Source organism: Lepidochelys kempii, chromosome 9 (assembly GCF_965140265.1).
Source record: "Lepidochelys kempii isolate rLepKem1 chromosome 9, rLepKem1.hap2, whole genome shotgun sequence".
In the NCBI taxonomy this organism is placed as follows: Eukaryota; Metazoa; Chordata; order Testudines; family Cheloniidae; genus Lepidochelys; species Lepidochelys kempii.
The window spans coordinates 28,555,357-28,574,704 of NC_133264.1; the positions used below are offsets into that span (position 1 = coordinate 28,555,357).

Below are 19,348 nucleotides of genomic sequence, written 5' to 3' on the forward strand. Positions count from 1 at the left end.
TACTTTGCTTAACTCTTCATTTAAATCTTCATAAAGAGAATGATTTAAGTAAAAGATAAATCCTTTTTCGTATTTCTGTGTTCCACCCTCTACCACTGAGTCTATTCTCTTCAAAACTTCAGTTATGGATAAGCCAGACATCTTGTAGTAAGGCAGGGCAAGACGGGAATCCTTTATGTCAAACCTGAAAGCAATGGGGGAAAAAAGAATTGGGGATCTTTGCAGCAATAATCTTACAGAAAAAAAAGGATTTCACCCTGATCTGTAAAGTGTTTCAGGCTGCTACATATTTCTACTCCATACTTAAGCTAAGACTACAAGTCTAATGAATGAGAAACCAAACTGAGATGAAAATCTTTACCGTCAGCCCAGAGATTGTATATGCAGTGCAAGTGTAAAATGGTGAAGAAAACAAGCGATCCCAAAATTCTTAAAATTGACCTAGGAGGCCATCCTGGGAAACCCAAAATTAACACCTTTCAAAATACAAACCTGCTGTAACAGTCTCCTAGGTGAGCACAACTTTCTCTGAATGCTGCCAGGAGCTTCTCTTTCTCTTCTGAGTCTATCAGACTGGGGTCCATTAGAGCTGCTCTGACTAACAAGTGAGCCTCACTTAGAAGATGGATGCAACTCTCTGTTCTTACATTTTCATATGTCTTACTGTAGTCTACCTAAAACAAATTAAATAAATACTTAGGTCTTTAGCCCACAAGGCAGAATGTTTATAAACAGTTTTAAAGTTGGCAGAAGCAATTTTAAATCATGATAGATTACATGCTTCATGAATACATGTATATGCATGAATACATGATAGGATATCTTGAGCAAAGAAGTATTTCAGATATCTAATCCACAACATGATGCTTTTATCACCAATAATCAAACAGGAATTGAGCAATACCATTTCTTTATAAAGCTGAATGGTTGAAATAGTGTTCACAATATATAAATTCCAGCCAGGTTCAGACTCGGGTGGAGTCTTGAGTTTGACACTGTCAGCCTTTCTGGAACTGAAATGAGAGAAGGAAAAGAATGGAGCCATTGCTGTCCAAATAAAAATTATGTGACTGAACATAAAAGCTTTATATCACTGACTCACTAAACTAATATCTGCATGAAGCGAACAGCATCAGAAACAACTCACACACATGCATAGATATCTTTTAGATCTTGTCTACATCTGAAAGTTAATTTGGATAAAGGTAGGGAGTACAATAGCTATCCCTAAATAACTCCATGTGTAGACAAGTCCATAGGCTATAAGGTCTTGTGGGCAGGAACTGCTGGACAGATCCTTAGCTGTACAATTTACATCACTGACTTCAGCGGAGCTAAAGATTTATATAAGCTGAGGATCTGTACCTGTGATTTTACATGCATCTCACACAGCATTCAGCACTCTTCTACCACTTTAGTAACTTTTACAGGGGTCAAAAAAACCCTTGAAAATTAATTTTTTCATCTCAGGTATTGGCAAGGTCCCTAATATTTTGAAGTTCTAGTATTCTGGGAGGTCACAACTTAGTTCGCTATTTTTGGATAGTTGTACTTATGCCATTTTCTTATGTGATATGATGTGAAGTCATTTAGACACCTTTCTTTTCAACTGACTATAGCTGCTGAAATACAGAGTTACATGTCTGAGTCAATTTGATTGATAAATGTGTAGTTCAGATAGCTGTGGCAGAGAACTCTAGTAAGAGCCCCTGCAATATAGAAAGTAGTATATCATATTGCGCTTTCAGTTAGAACCTTGCAACCCTAATGACTTCATATGTGCAACCGAGCATATTTTGGCCCAATGACTTCTGCTATTTTTGCTATACCTCACTACAATGATGCATTAGACTTTGTTCTCTGGGACAGAAATACACGGTCCTCCTCAGAATACATCCCAATCTTTGGCAATATATGCCCCCAAAACCTGTATGAGAACTACACCTTGTTCCGTGCTGTGATACATCTATCTCAGCATTCTAGCATTTGTCATGCAGAAACACAAATATATCTATAATGTGTATTTAAGATAAAGAAAGTAGGGATAAAAAGCATATTTATTTCTCATATCGTAACACACTGCCTCTTTGGAGGGTACTAAATTTTTCAGCATCTTGAGTAATTTATACACTAGGCTACAGACATTTGTAAGCCTTCCTCTACCCTTTCCACAATTTTACAAGACAATCCATTAGAATAAGGACCATTTCATCTGGTGTGTTAAGGCTCAATAAAAATTTATAATCTTGATTACTATTCTCATCCTGAGACTAATTATATTTTCAACCGCCCTTTCATATACACTCCTTACCCTAACAAGCCAAAATTGCCTCTTTCATGAAATGGAACACTGAAATACGGCACTTACAGGACCCTTCTTGGAGGCTTTCTTCTTTCAGTAATATCTTCACTATCTGCCTTAGTCAGAAGAATTACATGGTTGTTGAAGTGACAAATAGCTTTCAGCCCTATAAAAAGCTGCATTCTTAATGCACAGACATCTAGAGACACAGGTGGGCAAGCCTGTAAAGGAAAGAATTACTTCAGGGTTAAAGAACCCAAGGGTCAATAATTAACAAGATAGAAACAAAAATCTGAATTCATAGGTAGGGTTACACTTTAAACAGTTTAACAGTTTATGTATTTAAAATTAGATAAAAAACTAAATTAAAAGAACATTATTGTTACAAAGCCAAGAACTCAAAAGTTAGGAAATGCCAGAATTATGGTTGCTAATAGAGTGAGGGTTGTAAAAACAAACAAACCAACCCTTTTTAAAAACATTGGGAAAACATTTATTTCCCTAACCTTATTCTTAGAATTAGCTGAACAGGTTTAGCTGAAGCGTCCCAAAAAAAGTCAGCCTGAGGCACCCCACATAGAAAATTGCAGCCTGAATGGGGCTTAAATTTGGCAAAGATACAAGGCACTGAAAGCAACAGGGTGTATACAACATTAAAATATGACTTTTAAAGAGGTTTATTATTTCAAAATAAACCTAAATAAAAAATACATTTGAAATTTAGGACAGCCTATGTTAAGGACTAAGCTCACTATAAAACTATTTATCATTCAAATTAAAAAAGTTAATATCAATGAGACTGCCTCAATTTTTTTAATTAGTTAAAGGGTACTGCCTTTTTAATCATATATCGAATCAGGGGAAGACATCTAACTTTTGAAGTCAACTCAAGCTTCATGAATATGTCACAATGGCATGTACTGAAGAAAGTATTTATGTTATGTTCGGTCTTTACAGTGGAGCAAATACTGGTATTACAATTTTCTAAATGTAAATATTTTCAGTTTTTGTTGAGGAAAGATTTTGATTTTAATTATTTTTGGTTTCAGTTTATTTACCAGACAGAATATTTTCTTCATTTAGACTAGCTGAAAAAAAGCAGGAAAACTTGTTTTCCTCTTTCAGTTTGAATAAAATCCGTGAAGAAAAAGGGCAGATCTACTAAATCTTAGAATTTGAAGGACAGGAGGCCAGATTTTCAGAGATATTTAGGCACCTAGTAGTATTTTCAAAAAGGCCTAAGTTACACCGCTTCCAATGACAGTTAGGTGTGTAATCTGCTTAGACATTTTTGAAAAACACTACTATGTGCCCAAAATAGCTTGAAAATCTGGCCCATGGCAACCAGAAACAGTCCATTAACTAATTACAAAGAAAATTATTAACTGTTTACTAAATCAGTTTTTTAAATGCAAAAACATTTTTTGATAAACATACTTTTTCTTGTGTACCCCGCACATTTAAGGTAGCTTGATGTAACTAGCACATTTTAAAATATTGGTTTTGTGAAACTTTAATGCAATTCCAATTCTCATCCAATTGTAGATTAACACAAGTCCTGAAGGGGGAAATCATCATGTAGTAAATAAGTGCATCATTCGCTATTTTCTAACATAATAAAAATGCAAACATTAAGATTTAACATGCATTTATTCAGCTATATAAACTGCTTAAAGAAATATGTATAGATACTGTGCATCTGCCTGATTAGCAAAAAGTACCAAATTTAGTGTAAAGGCTGTATTAGCTTCAAATCAACATGCTTTCATGGTTGTACCCATCAATGAGAACAAATGCAAAACAAGATTAAAACTGATTACATAAGTAAGTTTCCTGCTTGCTGATTTAAATTGTGATTAAAATCAGTGATTTAAAAAAAACAAAACAAACAAAAACCCACCACAAATACAACAATCCACCCTGGACAACAGGGTCTTATAACAGAAAGTGTCAGGCAACCTTAACTATAGGAACCCAACATGAGATGCCTACAGTGTATAAACTAACAAAAACACTTACATTACACACAATATTCTGTAATATAAACACTTAATTCCTGATTCGCTAAACTCTTAAACTGGTTTGTACCTATCATTTAAGCACCATTTTATCCTATATATTGGGCCTAAGGCAAAATGACTCTGCCTGAACAGCATTTTGGATGAACAGTTTCAGGAGAATGAGAAGATGGCGTATTCCCAAAGGATTAAATAGGCATAAAGTGAATCCACTTAGTCAAGCAACTATATCTGGTTATATTGACTATCAATCAAGTAGATTATGTGCTTCTTGGAGAAATTGCCAAGATTTTTACTAGGTTATTTTAGTCACACACACACACACACACACACACACAGAGTTCAGACTCGCATACACCATTTATATGAAAGACACTCTCATATTGAAAGACACCTTCTATTTCACGGGATAGTGCAGGGATCAGCAACCTTTGGCCCGCAGCCCACCAGGGTAAGCCCCCTGGTGGGCCGGGCCAGTTTGTTTACTTGCCGCATCCGCAGGTTCGGCCAATCGCAGCTCCCACTGGTCGTGGTTCGCCGCTCTGGGCCAATGGGGGCTGCAAGAAACGGCACAGGCTGAGGGATGTGCTGTCCACTACTTCCCGCAGTCCATTGGCCTGGAGTGGCGAACTGCGGCCAGCGGAAGCCGCAATTGGCCGAACCTGCGGATGCAGCAAGTAAACAAACTGGCCCAGCCCGCCAGGGGACTTACCCTGGAGGGCCGCGTGCCAAAGGTTGCCGATCCCTAGTATAGTGCCTGTTCAGAGCTCTACAACTTCCCTCTCTCAGCAACCTACACGCCAACCAATATATGTTAAAAGCATATAGGAAAGTCCCCAAAAATATGCTTAAAACATGCTTCAACCTTTCTGCCCTAATAATAAACATATAGATATTAATTCAGTCCTGCATAATTCAACAATTTATAACTGAAACAATTTGAAGAATGGGAAGTCTAAGCCTCTAATGGATTGAAAACCTTACTTGCAAAGACTCAAACTCAGAGGCCTATGTTTCTCCTACAACAGCTGAGGACACCTCAAAAAAACAGCTGAGAAGAGAGGGCTTCCGGGTATATTTTCTACATCACTTTAGGCTTCAGAAAAGTAATCAGCTGCCACAAGGTGAACTTTGAACCGGAATTCAGGTCTTGGCAGGAAAGTAGGCACTTACATTCCATTATTATTATTAGTTAAAAGTTACAATAAATAAATACACATTTGTAAAGCCTTCATAAATATTCTGTTAATGATTTAGGATTTTAAGGAGCAATAGTAGATCATGTTTCAGCTACAACTTCCACACCCAGTAGAACAGAGGAATGTACCACTGTGAAATATTAAAGTCAAACCATTAATGCTTTCTTGTGTTACTAGGCTCTATAAGGTGAAGCAATTAAGTAAGATGTAAAGAGAAGGCATACAGCAGTGTGAGGAAGATAAATGCCCTTTTGGTACCCACATTTGCTTTTTAAGTTTTGCATCTGTCATGAGACTATTAGGAGCGCACCTTCATGGTTGTATCAATGTATGGATCCTCCTCACGAGCTGCTGCTGCACTGCATCGTACTGTGAAACACTGCAAGCTGTTACTAAGGCAGAGAAATGACAATATTGATTAAAAAGAAGATTTGGTTGCTTAGTTATTGCCAGAGTACACATGTTTTCAAAAGTTTCCCTTGTGTGGTTTGAGCCATAGAGTGGAAGCAGAAGCACTGTCATATAAGCAAGCCTAGGAAGTTGCATTTAAAGGTGTGAAGACGACTTACTTAGGGAGATGATGAAAAGCAGATAAGATCAGGGAACATAAGAATCAAAGTTATAACATAGTACCTTGTAATAACATGTAGGAATTGTGAGGTAAGAACTGCCTGCTGAGATTTTTCCGAGTACTGATAGGTAGAAAGCAGCTCTACTAAGCTCCCAACGGCATAGAGATACCCAGCATGCGGCAAGGAGAAAAAACAGAAGACACTCAGCAATTCTTTCTTGGCTGCAGTTTTTCCATCGACTGCCATGGAACTTCCTGCACATAACAAAAAACACAACTATTGCTAATGTTTGATTTACCATGTACTTTACATTCATATCTAGCGGTCTTTGGAACGTTTACTCCATTACAACTACATACATGAAGTTTCTACGGTTTGTTATAGGTAGCCTAGCATCTTATCATAACATTAACAGTAATTTAAACAACCTTTGTGAGCATCGCTCTTGTGCCACAAAATGTCAGTTTGCCACACAGAAAGATTAAGTTTAAATCAATGGTTTTATTAATACTCTACAGCAGGGGTCGGCAACCTTTCAGAAGTGGTGTGCCGAGTCTTCCTTTGTTCACTTTAATTTAAGGGTTCATGTGCCGGTAATACATTTTAACGTTTTTTAGAAGGTCTCTCTCTCTCTCGCTCTATAAGTCTATATAATATATACCTAAACTATTGTTGTATTGTAAAATAAACAAGGTTTTCAAAATGTTTAAGAAGCTTCATTTAAAATTAAATTAAAATGTTGATCTTACACTGCCAGCCCGCTGCTGATCTGGGGTTCCCTTCACCTAGGCCGGCAGTGGGCTGAGTGGGGCCTGCGGCCGGGACCCTGGTTGGCAAGGGGCCGGCAGCCAGAACCCCAGACTGGCAGCAGGCTGAGCGGCTCAGCCCGCTGCCGCTCAGGGGTTCCGTTCGCCGGCTCCTGCCAGCTGGGATCCCGGCTGCCGGACCCGCGGTCCTGGCCCTGCCCACATACAGTGGGTACCTACCTTCTCCCTGGTTCTGGCCATTCTCTTCCTCTCTCTCTGCACTGAGCTGAGGGTGGGAGTGCACTGAGCACAGGGCTGGGGGTAAAGGAGCAGGCTGGGGGTTGGGGTGTAGGGTCTGGCCAGAAGCTAGAATGAGGGAGGGGGCTCAGGGTTGGGGCAGGAGGTTTGGGTGTGGAGCGCTTACCTGGGCAGCTCCCATTTGGTGGGAGGGGTGCAGGTGGGAATGTGGCGGGGGTGGAGGTGCAGGAGCTCCCATTTGGTGCTCAGGGTGGGAATGTGAGGGGTGCAAGAGTCAGGATGTGGGAGGTGCATGGAGAGGGGGGGTTCGGTATGTGGGGGGGTGCAAGAGTCAGGGCAGAGGGCTGGGGGCATGTGAGGGGGGTGCAGGTGTCAGGGCATGCGGTGTGGGGGGCCTGGGTATGTGTGGGGGTGCCAGAGTCAGGGCTGGGATCGTGGAGGGAGGTGAAGGAGTCAAGCAGAGGGCTGGGTGTGTTTGAGGGGGGTACAGGGCTCAGGGCAGGGGCTTTGGGGGCGTGCGGGGCTGCAGGGCTCAGGGCAGAGGGCTGGGTGTGTGTGAGGGGGGCTCAGGGCAGAGGGCTGGAGGGGATATGCCCCGCTTCCCCAAGGCCCTGCCCCCGCTTTTTCTCTGCCTCCGCTGGGAGCAACGAGCAGGCTGGCAGGGAGGGGCAGGAACCCAGCACACTGCAGGAAGAGGCAGGGGAGCCGGCAGGACCAAGCTTCTGCCCCCTGCCCCCGCGGGAGGGGGCGGGGAGCGGAGAAGAGCAGGCCAGGCCAGGCCAGGCCAGGCCGGATTATTAATGGCATGCTGCTGCCTGCCGGAACCCCGGCAGGAACCCCGGCAGGCAGCAGTGTGCCATTAAAAATGGGCTCGTGTGCCGTCTTTGGCACACGTGCCATAAATTGCCGACCCCTGCTCTACAGATTAAATTTTGCATAAACTTTGGGAGGACAACATTAAAGAGAGTATGGGGCTCCACTTTTGTTATTGGAAGCTCAGCACAAGTCATTGAAAAGGAGGAAGTAATTTTTTCATGAAAGTTTGTAACTGCTAAAATAGAACGTGTATAAGAAGGAGAATACAAAGCACGTTTTCTCCTAGACCTTCTGTGGCAAAAAAATCATGCAGTCTGTGTATATGCAGATACTTACCTGTCTGATACATAGGCAGTAGCTGAAGAGAGTGCAACTTGGACTCTTCAATAGAGAAGACGAAAGATGACAGATCTGGAGTAAAACGTCTAGAGAAAAAACATAGGATATCAATGAGAAACCACTGCAAGACATTTAATTAGGACAAGTAAACATCAATAACTGTAGAAAATATAGTTGTTCTAAGACTTCATTAGTTATTAAAAACACTATGTTCTTAGACGTCCAACTACTAACATTTCTAATATAGCTAAGTGTGATGGAGTGTTTCCCCACACAGGTGGTGAAATGGTTGATGGGGGTCTGTGAGCCCAATTAACACATCTGATTGTCCTTGGAGGATAGGCAGGTGCAGTCAAAGAGGAGTCACAGCTAGGAGAGGAGCTGGGTGGGTTCCATAAAGGGAAGATGCTCAGAATAGACGGTGACTGCCATGAGAGGGGAAGAATGCTGTAGTCTCTCTCAGAGTACTAGAGAGCAGAGGAGCTGCAGGAGGGAGTTTGCACCCCAGCCCTGATGGGAGAGGGCAGCAAGTGGACCTGAGAGAAGGCCAACCCATAGGCAGGTGGCCTTGGGGGGGTAGAGTGGAGTGGAGTTTGGGATCCAGCCTCGGGCCAAGACTTCAGGAAGTATTGCTGACTCTCAGGGGCTTTCTGCAAAAGAATGAAGAGCTAGGGATGAGCCAGGATGGATTAAAAGTTCAAGCTTTGGGAAAGGGGCATAAAAGTTTCTATGTCTTTTGGTTTGGGTTTTGAGTTTGTGTGACCCTGGGAGCCACTCAGTGCCAACTCACAGAGGGCTCACCGTACTGAGAGTCATATCAGGCCTGACACTCTGCTACCCACACCACATTGTTATCATAACTTGTATCTAAAAGAAAAGAAGTACTTGTGGCACCTTAGAGACTAACCAAATTTATTTGAGCATAAGCTTTCGTGAGCTACAGCTCACTTCATCGGATGCATACTGTGGAAACTGCAGAAGACATTATATACACAGAGACCATGAAACAATAATGTCTTCTGCAGTTTCCACAGTATGCATCCGATGAAGTGAGCTGTAGCTCACGAAAGCTTATGCTCAAATAAATTGGTTAGTCTCTAAGGTGCCACAAGTACTCCTTTTCTTTTTGCGAATACAGACTAACACGGCTGTTACTCTAAAACCTATATCTAAAAGGGATCATGTAAGGTATCATATGTAAACTGGTGACACAGTGGTCCCTAAAAATAAATAATAAGAAGAAAAATCACTGCGTGTTGTGTACAGGTGTGTGTGTGTGTCTGTATACTGGAAACAGATTTTAAAAATGTGTTTGAGAGGCAGTGAATACACCAAACCGGACAAAGGCTAGGCAAACAAGTGTGGATTGCCTGTCCGACTGGCTTTACTATAGGTAGTGGACAATGAAAGTACATTTACATACAGTGACGGGGCAAGGCCAGATGGCTATAATAAAGTAATGGGAGACAGATATATTATCCACAGGCTAAACAAATCCCTGTTACCAGGATAAGCAAATGGCAGCTCCAGATCAATTAAGACACCTGGGGCCAATTAAGATCTTTCCAGAAGGCAGGGAGGACAGCTAAGCTGATTGGGACACCTGAAGCCAATCAGGGGCTGGATGAAACTAGTTAAAAGTCTCCCAGGTAGTCAGGTGGGTGCGTGTGTCAGGAGCTGTAGGAGGAAGTTGTACTGTTGGAGAGACTGAGCAGTACAAACCATATCAGGCACAAGGAAGGAGGCCCTGAAGTAAGGGTGAAGTGGATCTTGAGGAAGTGGCCCAGGGAATTGTACGCATCCTGTTTCTAAAAAGTCAGCTACCATAGCTGATATTATTAGGGTCCCTGGGCTAGAGCCCGGAGTAGAGGGCGGGCACACGCTCCCTCCCTTTGCCCCCCCCCCGATTAATCACTGAGACTGGGAGACAACAGAGACTGTGCAAGGGAGGGTAGCTTCTCCTCACCTCCCTTGCTGGCTTAGGAGAAATGAAAATGGCTCAGTAGGCTGTGACCCTTGCTTCTAGAGAGAGAAGGGCTATGTGGAAGGTCACAGTGAGCCTCGGAGGCTAGCAAAATCTGTCAGGAAACGTGGGACCCAAGGAGACAATGACAGAGCTTTGTCACAATATAAAAGGTAAACAAAGCTAATGAGCAGAGGAGACAACTTCGTGATCTTATCAGGGGACAGAATCTGCACCTCAGGACACCTTTATGGCTCTTAAGGCAGAGACAGTGGACTTTGGGTAATATAAATGGAGCAACATTTACCATGTAATTTTCCTTCACTTAGGAGACAGAGGAATCTGCACACTCTGATCCTGTGAAAGTTGGATCCTCTTGGCCTTAGTCACTGATAACTTGCTGTGAGAAACTGTTGTAGGCAAATATATAACTGCTAGAATTAAGTTTTAGTCACTAGAGAGCATGTTTGTTTTGTTTGTAACCATACCTGTCTTTTTCTCTTGCTTAGTACCACTCAAACCTCTGTTCTTATAAATAAACTTATTCTTGTTTTATTACAAAACCAGCTCAATGCTGTGTATTAAAGTGAAGTGTGACTCTTCAGCTAACCTATCTACCTGATGTGTACATTGTCTCTCTAGAGACAGCAAACTCTCTAATTTCTATGTCACAGTGACAGGGACTGTGACACTGCAGAGAGATGCCTCTGGGAGAACACAGAAACTGGGGTTCACTGTATGTTACCTGCCCAGCAGGTAGACTGATCAAGTCTTGAAAGGCAGACAAGCTGGTATGTCAGGGAGCTGACACACAGCTTAGCATCAGCAAAGCTCTCACCTGCTGAGACAGACGGGGTAGAAAAATGGCTTATAGTTCTGGGTGTCTTCAGCAGAACAACTCAGTCTGGTAAAGATTCCCAGGAGAAGCCCTGGAGCCATTACTCTGACAGAAAAGGGGAATGGAAGAGAAACCTGAAGGGGAAGAAGATGTTGTATTGATGACTGGTGTCAAGTTGGATACTGTCCATTTGGGACGTTGATATCCCAGGAGGGAGGACACTTTAAAGTGACCTGGATGGAGGGCTAGTTTGAGAAAAAAAGAGACCACTCCAGAGCCTTAGCAACTGTCAGCAGGGGGGACACAATAATGGAAACTATATGACACACACAGGTTCCACCACTATATGGACAGCAGCCTCAAGAGACCTCTAAACAGGATAATTTCTATCTGCTTGTTTACAACAAAACCTCTGGGTACCAGAGATGGGAAATAAGTAAGCAAGACATAGCAATGGATTTGCACCCCATTTTAACTATACTAGTCCCCTGTTTTCTTTATTCATCTGAACTACAGCCAGTACTTTCCATCTCAGATTCTAGTCTTCTCTTTCTCCTCTCCAGCTTGCCAATCACTTTCTTCAATGTCTTACTTTGGAATTTACTGTTGAGCAGGAACTCTTGTCATAATTCAGCTTGCCCAATAGCTTTGATAGCTAATAAAATGAAATAGCAGCCCTTTTACTTAGGGCTTTTAATCCCATGAGTTCAGAACGTTCTGCAGGGTTAATTGTCTCTTTTTTCTGGTTGGAAACAGAGGGACTGAGCACATACAAATCCAGCTGCAGTTGATGAAAGCTGAACATAGTCCACACCTTTGAAAGTCAGGCCCCAAGTGTCTTGACTGAGGTCACACAGCAAGTCAACAGCAGTGCCCTGTTGATTGGAATATGTAGCCTCAACCAAGAAAGGGCCAAAACTAGAATAAGGTTCCAACACTGTGGACAGAATGCATTTCTAGGATCAGTGAGACAATGCAAAGCCAATGCAGGGAGGGTCTCAGTACCCTTCTCCATAACACAAGAGAAGCTACTGTGGAAGCTCTGTACACTGCCCACAGAGTCGGGATGTGAAGTAGGGATATTTGAAACACAACCAGAAGATTTATATACACAGCAATTCCATTGTGGAATGGAACAGCAGGCCACATTCCCTGCAGAAACTGACTATAGGCTAGCTAGGTGGATTTGAAAGCCCTGAGGAATGAGACAGGGATGGGTTTGAGGATACCTTCCCTCAGTGTTTCAGAGCAATTTCCTTAAACCCCTAAACCCATTTATTCAGGCTTTGCTCTATTTAAAAGGATTCTGCCGTACAGGAAATGAACTATGGCTTATTTCATGCCCCCCAAAGGCAAAATATCAACACGATATAGGCACACACATGCCATATAGTGTCAAGTGCAATTTTTATTACCTGTATAGGAGGTACCGCACTTGGAAATATTCTGTGTCTTCCTTAGCTAACCCTGTTGATTCCAGTGTTACCAGTACTCCACATAGTCTGCTTTCCTCCCCAAGTAGTTCCATGGGCTTCTGACAGATGACAAAGTCATCCGACTCAAGCTGGGAAGAAAAGGCTGAAGGAACTTCATCTTTTACACCTTAAACAATTAAAATATTGTATCAGTTTTCCAAACCGGTATCATGCAAATCTCAGCAACAGAAGAATAAGATGAGAGAGTGTTCAGTTAAATACTTCAAGGGCAGAGACGTAATTCGTATCAGCCTCAAACTGTAGGGATTTTGGTTTGGTAATAAAACTGTTGGTTCTTTTCAATCTTTAAATGTTAGAGAACCTAAAAGTCCAGGGTAATGACAGAGAACAACTATATTTCCCAATATAGAGAAAGAGCAGTGTGATTTTTGGAGAAAGTGGTAGATTTTTATATAAACACTGTGAGCATTCAGAAGTGTGTCTGCCCTAACACAAGTAACACTGAGCTGAGAGAAGCAACTAGAATGGAATGCTGAATGTGGTCTTAGCATCACTTTTGCTCAAGCAAGTAGTGCTCAAAAGACCCAGAAAGAGGTCTGAAATTGCCAATTAATTGTAAGTAACAGAAGAACTACAGGCATCCTTCCTGTCATCTGAGGAAGTTCAAACCCACCCTTGCAAGCTATGAGAAATTTAAATGGGAAACCTGTCAACTTGCCTTTTTGCCCCCCACACTATGATTTAATTTTTAAAAATTCTAGTTTCTGATAATTTTATGCAATACAGCCTGAATTATTTGTATTTTAAAATTCCTTTTAAAATAAAAGATTTTAGGGCATCCTGTTGATGTTTATAGGATCTTTTCAGCAACTGACTAAACAGGAAAGCATTGAAGCTGACTATGCACAAAGTGCTGACAAATATGAAAATATTAGTTCAGTCTTTTGCTTTGACTCCTTTCCGTTATAGGCCCTGATCCTGCAAGCATGTATGCAAGTGCATACCTTTATGCATATCAGTAGTCTCAACGAAGAACAGCTAAGCATGTGTGCAAGTGTTTGCAGGACTGAGTGTTCCGTGTAAATACAGAAGGTATAAAATTTTCAGACAAATGCAATATTAAACTGATGGTGTCCCTCTAAGATGTTCTGAAAAAGTTTTTTAGAGCAACCAACTTCCTTGAGCACACTTTGAAACTAATACAAGTCAATCTCAAGATTTATGAAAAGGAAAATTAAATTCCGTATTTACCTTCATCTACAAGCTTTTCTGGTGCTTTGACTTTATCTGCACATAGATCAGTATTATCTGCACCTTTATGAACAGGTTCCAGCTTCAGGATTAAAACATCCAACTCTGTTGTTAGAGCTATGTACCCCGCACAAAATGCTACTTCTGTAGGGGTGACATTATCGATGTGCAAAATTAAGGAGAGTTCAAAATCCAGTACAGTCAGATCCTGATTTATGACATGATATTTCAAGCAGAACATGACCAGTTTATTTTTGCAGCCAACAAGAAGATCTCCATTTACAGGACAACACGAAATGCACAATGGTGGATCTGAAAGAGGCATTTCCACAATTGACATCTGGACTTTAGAAGATTCACTGTATGACTCTTCCATCTTGTGACCCATCATCCGGACACAAACTCGAGTGTTCCCTGTTGACATGCATCTCCAATTCAAATAAGCTCGTAGGAAGGTGGCCTTGTTTTTCTCCTCTATTGTCACCAAATAATCTCCTGAAAAGAGAGCAACAATACTGTGGTAATACTAACCCATAGATGAGAAATAATTTATGCTGTTTGCATCCTATTGCTGCTAAATCCAATGCACTTTGACTAAAAGAATTATGGAATTAAGCAAATTTGTAAAATCTGTCTGAAATGTTATTCCTGTTACCAGATAATTGTCATTAATAAAAAGGGTTAAAACTATAAGCACAGTTAATTTTATAAACTCCTACGTCATCATAAAAACAATGTAGTGGTAAAGGATTCCTACCCCAAAGAAATACAATTTGTTTGCCAGAGTTCTGTGCTATTGTCAGCAGTACTTAATAATAAATGTACAATACTTTTAATGTGAATTATCTAGGCCAGCATGCACTTGAGAAGTTTATATAAATCTGGAGCATCTCAGTTAACTTTAGAGAAAGTGTACTAGTACATATGTTATGAAAATTTTTAAAAATTACCATTGAATCTAGACTTCAGTAGGTGCACAAGGAATGTAGGATCAAGTGCTTTTATTCCCTAATCTAGTATTACTTTTTCTTGCTAACCAGAAGTAAAGTTTCCAAAGACCTCTTTTGAAACAGAATTCAAGGCTACAATAAAGAACAGTGTAGTCAACACCTCTGCCCTTTTCCAGGCAGATGATCATCTTACCACTCTGTAGTTCAATCTTTAGTTTTAATCATGGGAAAAACTCAGCTAGGAGGAAAGAGTTCAGTCTGGAGAGGGGGGGGGGGGAAAGGGTGTGTGTGTCCTCTTACTAAAAATAAATTCAGCAGACTATGCAAAGGCAGCATACACTTTAAAAAAAAAAAAAAGAAGTCTCCTGTTTAGGTTCACACTTAACAGACAATATGTTTACCCTACAAACAAAGATTTATAATGATCAAGGTGTTCATGGCAGTGGTGTATGTTTTAGGCTGAATGGTGAACTGCAAGAAGTTTTCCGAGGAGTCAAAAACTTGTTTGAAAGATTCCAAAAGAGGTAATAGTGTGAAAATATGGTGCTTAAAATCCTGAGAAATCTGAGCTGAACATTTCTTAGCCAGAGTGAAGCACATCCCAAGTACCATAAGAATAAAGGGAATGAAGACAAAGTTTTAGGGCTCGACACAAAAACCTAATAGTTGGTTCCCTTTCCATCCCCCAGCACTCTCATTAGGAGTCAGCCAGCCAATGCTTCGCTAGGTGAAGACAATAGGAAATCAGGAAGAGAAGTCAGCAGGAGTTAATACCTCAAAGATGGCTGGGAAAGTTGGGATCTGGCTAAGGACACTTCCACTATATGTGATATAATGCTCAGAAAGCTAGGGAAAGTACACACACTTCACCTCTTAAAAAAAAGAGAGGCGTAAGAACACTAAGCATACTTCCTCCAGCACTCCTGCCTCCTTCCACACACTCTGCAGGCAAAATCATCCACTGCTCACTCAGTTCTGTATCCCATGGCTCCATTGGTCCCATAGCTCTAGCTCATAGAGCAAAAGTAGAGTCCTTAGAATTCAATGGTCCTTTCTAACCTTTCTTTCTATGGCACTTGAGAGCTCATCCAGTCCCTGATCCTGCCATCAGATCTGTGCCATGAGTCCCCTGAAATCCCCTCCCATCCATCCCCATCATTTTCAACAAAGGAGGAATCAGATGCAACCATACAATATCCTTTTGCGGGGGGGGGGGGGGGGCTTGTTCAATGAACAGGGGAAGCAACTGAAAAACCAAGAGAGTGGAAGGTGGAACAAACAGAAGAAACAACGCCTGAAGAAGAGGCCTGTGTAACTTGTCTCTCTCACCAACAGCAGTTGGTCCAATAAAAGACACTAGCTACCTCAGCCTCCTTGTCTCAAAAGAACCAAGTCATTTTCAGTGGCATAGAGCTGAGGAAGGGCTGTACTTCCCCATCGGCCCCACCAGGTTGCCACTGGCCCAGTCGTTTCCAGCACCACCCTGAGTTTTGCAAGATGAAACTGCATTCACAGGACCCAGAACCTGGGACCACATCGCTTTGGGCATATCACCTTGTGCCCCCTGCGCAGAGCCACCCCACCCTCCCGCCGCGTCCCCACAGGGCGACAGCCGGACACGACGGCCCTGTGGGGACACCGGAGTTTGCCCCACGGAGCCGGTGCCGCCCCAGTCCCGGCTCTTACCCGCCTCGCTGTAAGCCATGTGCAGCACCCGGCCCAGCGTGTTGAAACAGCCGAGCGGCTCGCAGAGCTCCTGGTCGCCCACAGCAAACGCCTCCACCTTGCAGCCGGCCGCCGCGCAGGCCACCAGCAGCGCACCCCGGCCGCAGCAGAACAGCGCCGGCTCCTGCTTGCTGGGCACCACCTGCTGCGAGCCGAACGGGTGCAGGTTGTAGAGCTGCACCATGGCGCCCTCCTGAGCGGGGCACCGGAACCAACCCGCATTCCACGGCCCAGGGCAGGCTGCAGCCCGGGGACCCCCAGACACCAACTCCACCCGCACAGCCTGAGAGAGCAGGGCAGACTGCCCCTTCCGCAACATGCGCCGCCCTGTCCCGGTCAGGTGGGGAGAGACGTCAGCGCCTGCAGCGCCGGCCGGGGCTTCCCAAAGGGGCAGCATCTGCGTTGGAGCACAGACCTAGGGAGGGTAGATATGTGCGTCCCGATGTGCTCAGCTAGGGGCTGCACGCTTTTGTGGGTGTATCAGTTACACGTGCATGTGTGTTCGCAATGCGCGTCCGTGTGAGCGTTTGCGCACAGCTGCTAGTACACACATCGTGTGTGGATCTACATCTGCGGGTGCTAGTGTGCATATCAGTGCCCTCGCTTGTGTCAACGTGCCTGTCAGTGTTTGTGTATCTGTGTGCGCACCAGTGTGCTTGCACAGCTCTTAGTGTCCGCATTTGTGTGGGTGTTATAGTGTGCCTATCACAGCATGGGCCGCGGGTGTATATCTCTGTGTTAGCACAGCTGTCAGTGTGTGCTTATCTGTGCCTTGACAGGTACACATCAATCTGGCCCCTGGCTGAGGCAGATGTAGAGAGACATACTTCTGAGTGATAGGCCAAACACAAAAGGACTTTTGATATGTCTGAGGCAGGGTTGGAAATAGTGTTTTTGAAACAAACAGAGATAAAGCTGCTGAAGGGGGAGAAGGGGTAGCTCAGTGGTTTGAGCATTGGCCTGCTAAACCCAGGGTTGTGAGTTCAATCCTTGAGAGGGCCATTGAGGGATCTGGGGCAAAAACTGGGGCTTGGTCCTGCTTTGAGCAGGGGGGTTGGACTAGATGATCTCCTGAGGTCCCTTCCAACACTGATATTCTATGATTCTATGAATGAAGGTGTGGAGACACAGGTCTTTAGCTGGAGTTCAAAAAGTGGAATCACGTGTGAAACTTGCTGTTTATTTGATCTTTACTGAAAGGCAAAAATATTTTTTAAAAAAATAGAGTAGAAAGAAAGTATTCTGTATCTGCTCATTGACGAATTAAACACTCCAGAAGCCCAACTTTTCTTTAGACTCAGAGGTCTGGACAATGAGGAGCACAGATGAGAATTTTAGAACTTAAAAGCAAAGAAATGGCAAGTTTTTCAGTGCAGTCATTCTTTTCTTTGTTAGGCATGTTCTAGCTCTTGTGTACTCAGCAAATAAATATTTACAAGTACCTCTAAAATACATTTAATTTACCTTTGGATGGCTTTATAATTGCTTTACTGACACTTATAGAACCTAAAACATCTTCATATGTCCATAATATGTTTTCTCTCCTCTGGCTTTTAAAGCTTTTCCTTTTGTGCCAGAAATCTGGTTATAGAAACAAAAGATTAGATTGTTTTCTCCAATGCCTCAGGCATACAGAATCAGTTACAGCCAAGATAGTCACTAGGATCTTCAGCTGAGAGTCATATGATTATATATCCTTGCATTCTCTATAAATCAACATGAATTGCACTTGCTCTCACATGACATTTCAAAAGTTTTCTCTAATCCCTTAATGGGATATGATCTGAAAAGCCTATTATAACTGAATGAAGCCCCTTTGCAAAGCAAACTTCAGTATAATGAAAAAATACTGAGTTTAATTTGTCTAATGATGTATTTCCAGCCACTTTAAAAAAGAAAACAGTTAAAGGAGGCAAGGATAAATATTAGGGCTGTCAAACGATTAAAAAACCCCTCATTTGTGAGATTAAAAAATAGTCGCTATTAATAGCAGTTTTAATCCTACTGTTAATAATAGAATGCCAAATTAAATTCAGCATGGAAGCATGTCCTCTGGAATGGTGGTCGAAGCATGAAGGGGTATATGAACGTTTAGCATATCTGGTATGTAAATACCTTGCAATGCCTGCTACAACAGTGCCATGTGAATGCCTGTTTACACTTTCAGATGACATTGTAAATAAGCGGGCAGCATTATCTCCTGTAAATGTAAACAAACTTGTTTGTCTTAGTGATTGGCTGAACAAGAAGTAGGACTGACTGGACTTATAGGTTCTAAAGTTTTGCATTGTTTTGTTTTTGAGTGCAGTTATGTGAAAAAAATGTACATTTGTAAATTGTACTTTCACAATAAAGACATTGCACTATAGTACTTGCATGAGGTGAGTTGAAAAATACTGTTTCTTTTATCTTTTTTACAGTGCAAATATTTATAATAAAATAATATAAATTGAGCACTGTACACTTCGTATTTTGTGTTGTAATTGAAATCAATATATTTGAAAATGTAGAAAAACATCCACAAATATTTATAATAAATGTAAATTGGTATTCTATTTTTTAACAGTGTGATTACTCAGTGTAGCAACTCATGGTATCAGATGCCATCAGATGGTCGAGGGATATCTATTTAGAACACATCAGTGGACATCAGCAATACCAGGAGTGATGAGCTGAAGTACTGTTGAGAAGCGAAGTCAAGAAAATAACTGGAATATTTCTCTGATGGATTGTAGCTACCGAAGGACAACCTATCCTAAATGTTAGACTCAATCACTAACGGACAAACTGCACTCATTGCTATATTTGTTTTCCACAAGCAACTCTCTCTATAACCTTTCATGAGTGATGTACCCAAATATTTGGATGCTAATATCTAAACTGTATAGTTAAGTTTATTAACCTAAATTTAGGTTATTGCAAGTTATGTAGTATA

General features: G+C 42.0%; 1 protein-coding gene across 1 annotated transcript in view; it reads right to left on the reverse strand.

The window, feature by feature from the left end:
* The window catches only part of HPS3 (HPS3 biogenesis of lysosomal organelles complex 2 subunit 1), a 31,136-nt gene extending 14,408 nt beyond the window's left edge, over nt 1-16,728 (reverse strand). Inside the window, exons 1-10 of the mRNA XM_073359715.1 lie at nt 16,375-16,728; nt 13,739-14,233; nt 12,467-12,653; nt 8,248-8,336; nt 6,153-6,345; nt 5,830-5,911; nt 2,369-2,523; nt 905-1,013; nt 493-674; nt 4-184 (exon numbers count right to left, since the gene is read on the reverse strand). Coding sequence (XP_073215816.1) covers nt 4-184; nt 493-674; nt 905-1,013; nt 2,369-2,523; nt 5,830-5,911; nt 6,153-6,345; nt 8,248-8,336; nt 12,467-12,653; nt 13,739-14,233; nt 16,375-16,597 — 1,896 coding nt within the window. The 5' untranslated portion in view covers nt 16,598-16,728. The remainder of the gene's footprint in view (nt 1-3; nt 185-492; nt 675-904; nt 1,014-2,368; nt 2,524-5,829; nt 5,912-6,152; nt 6,346-8,247; nt 8,337-12,466; nt 12,654-13,738; nt 14,234-16,374) is intronic.
* Nucleotides 16,729-19,348: the final 2,620 nt, after the last annotated feature.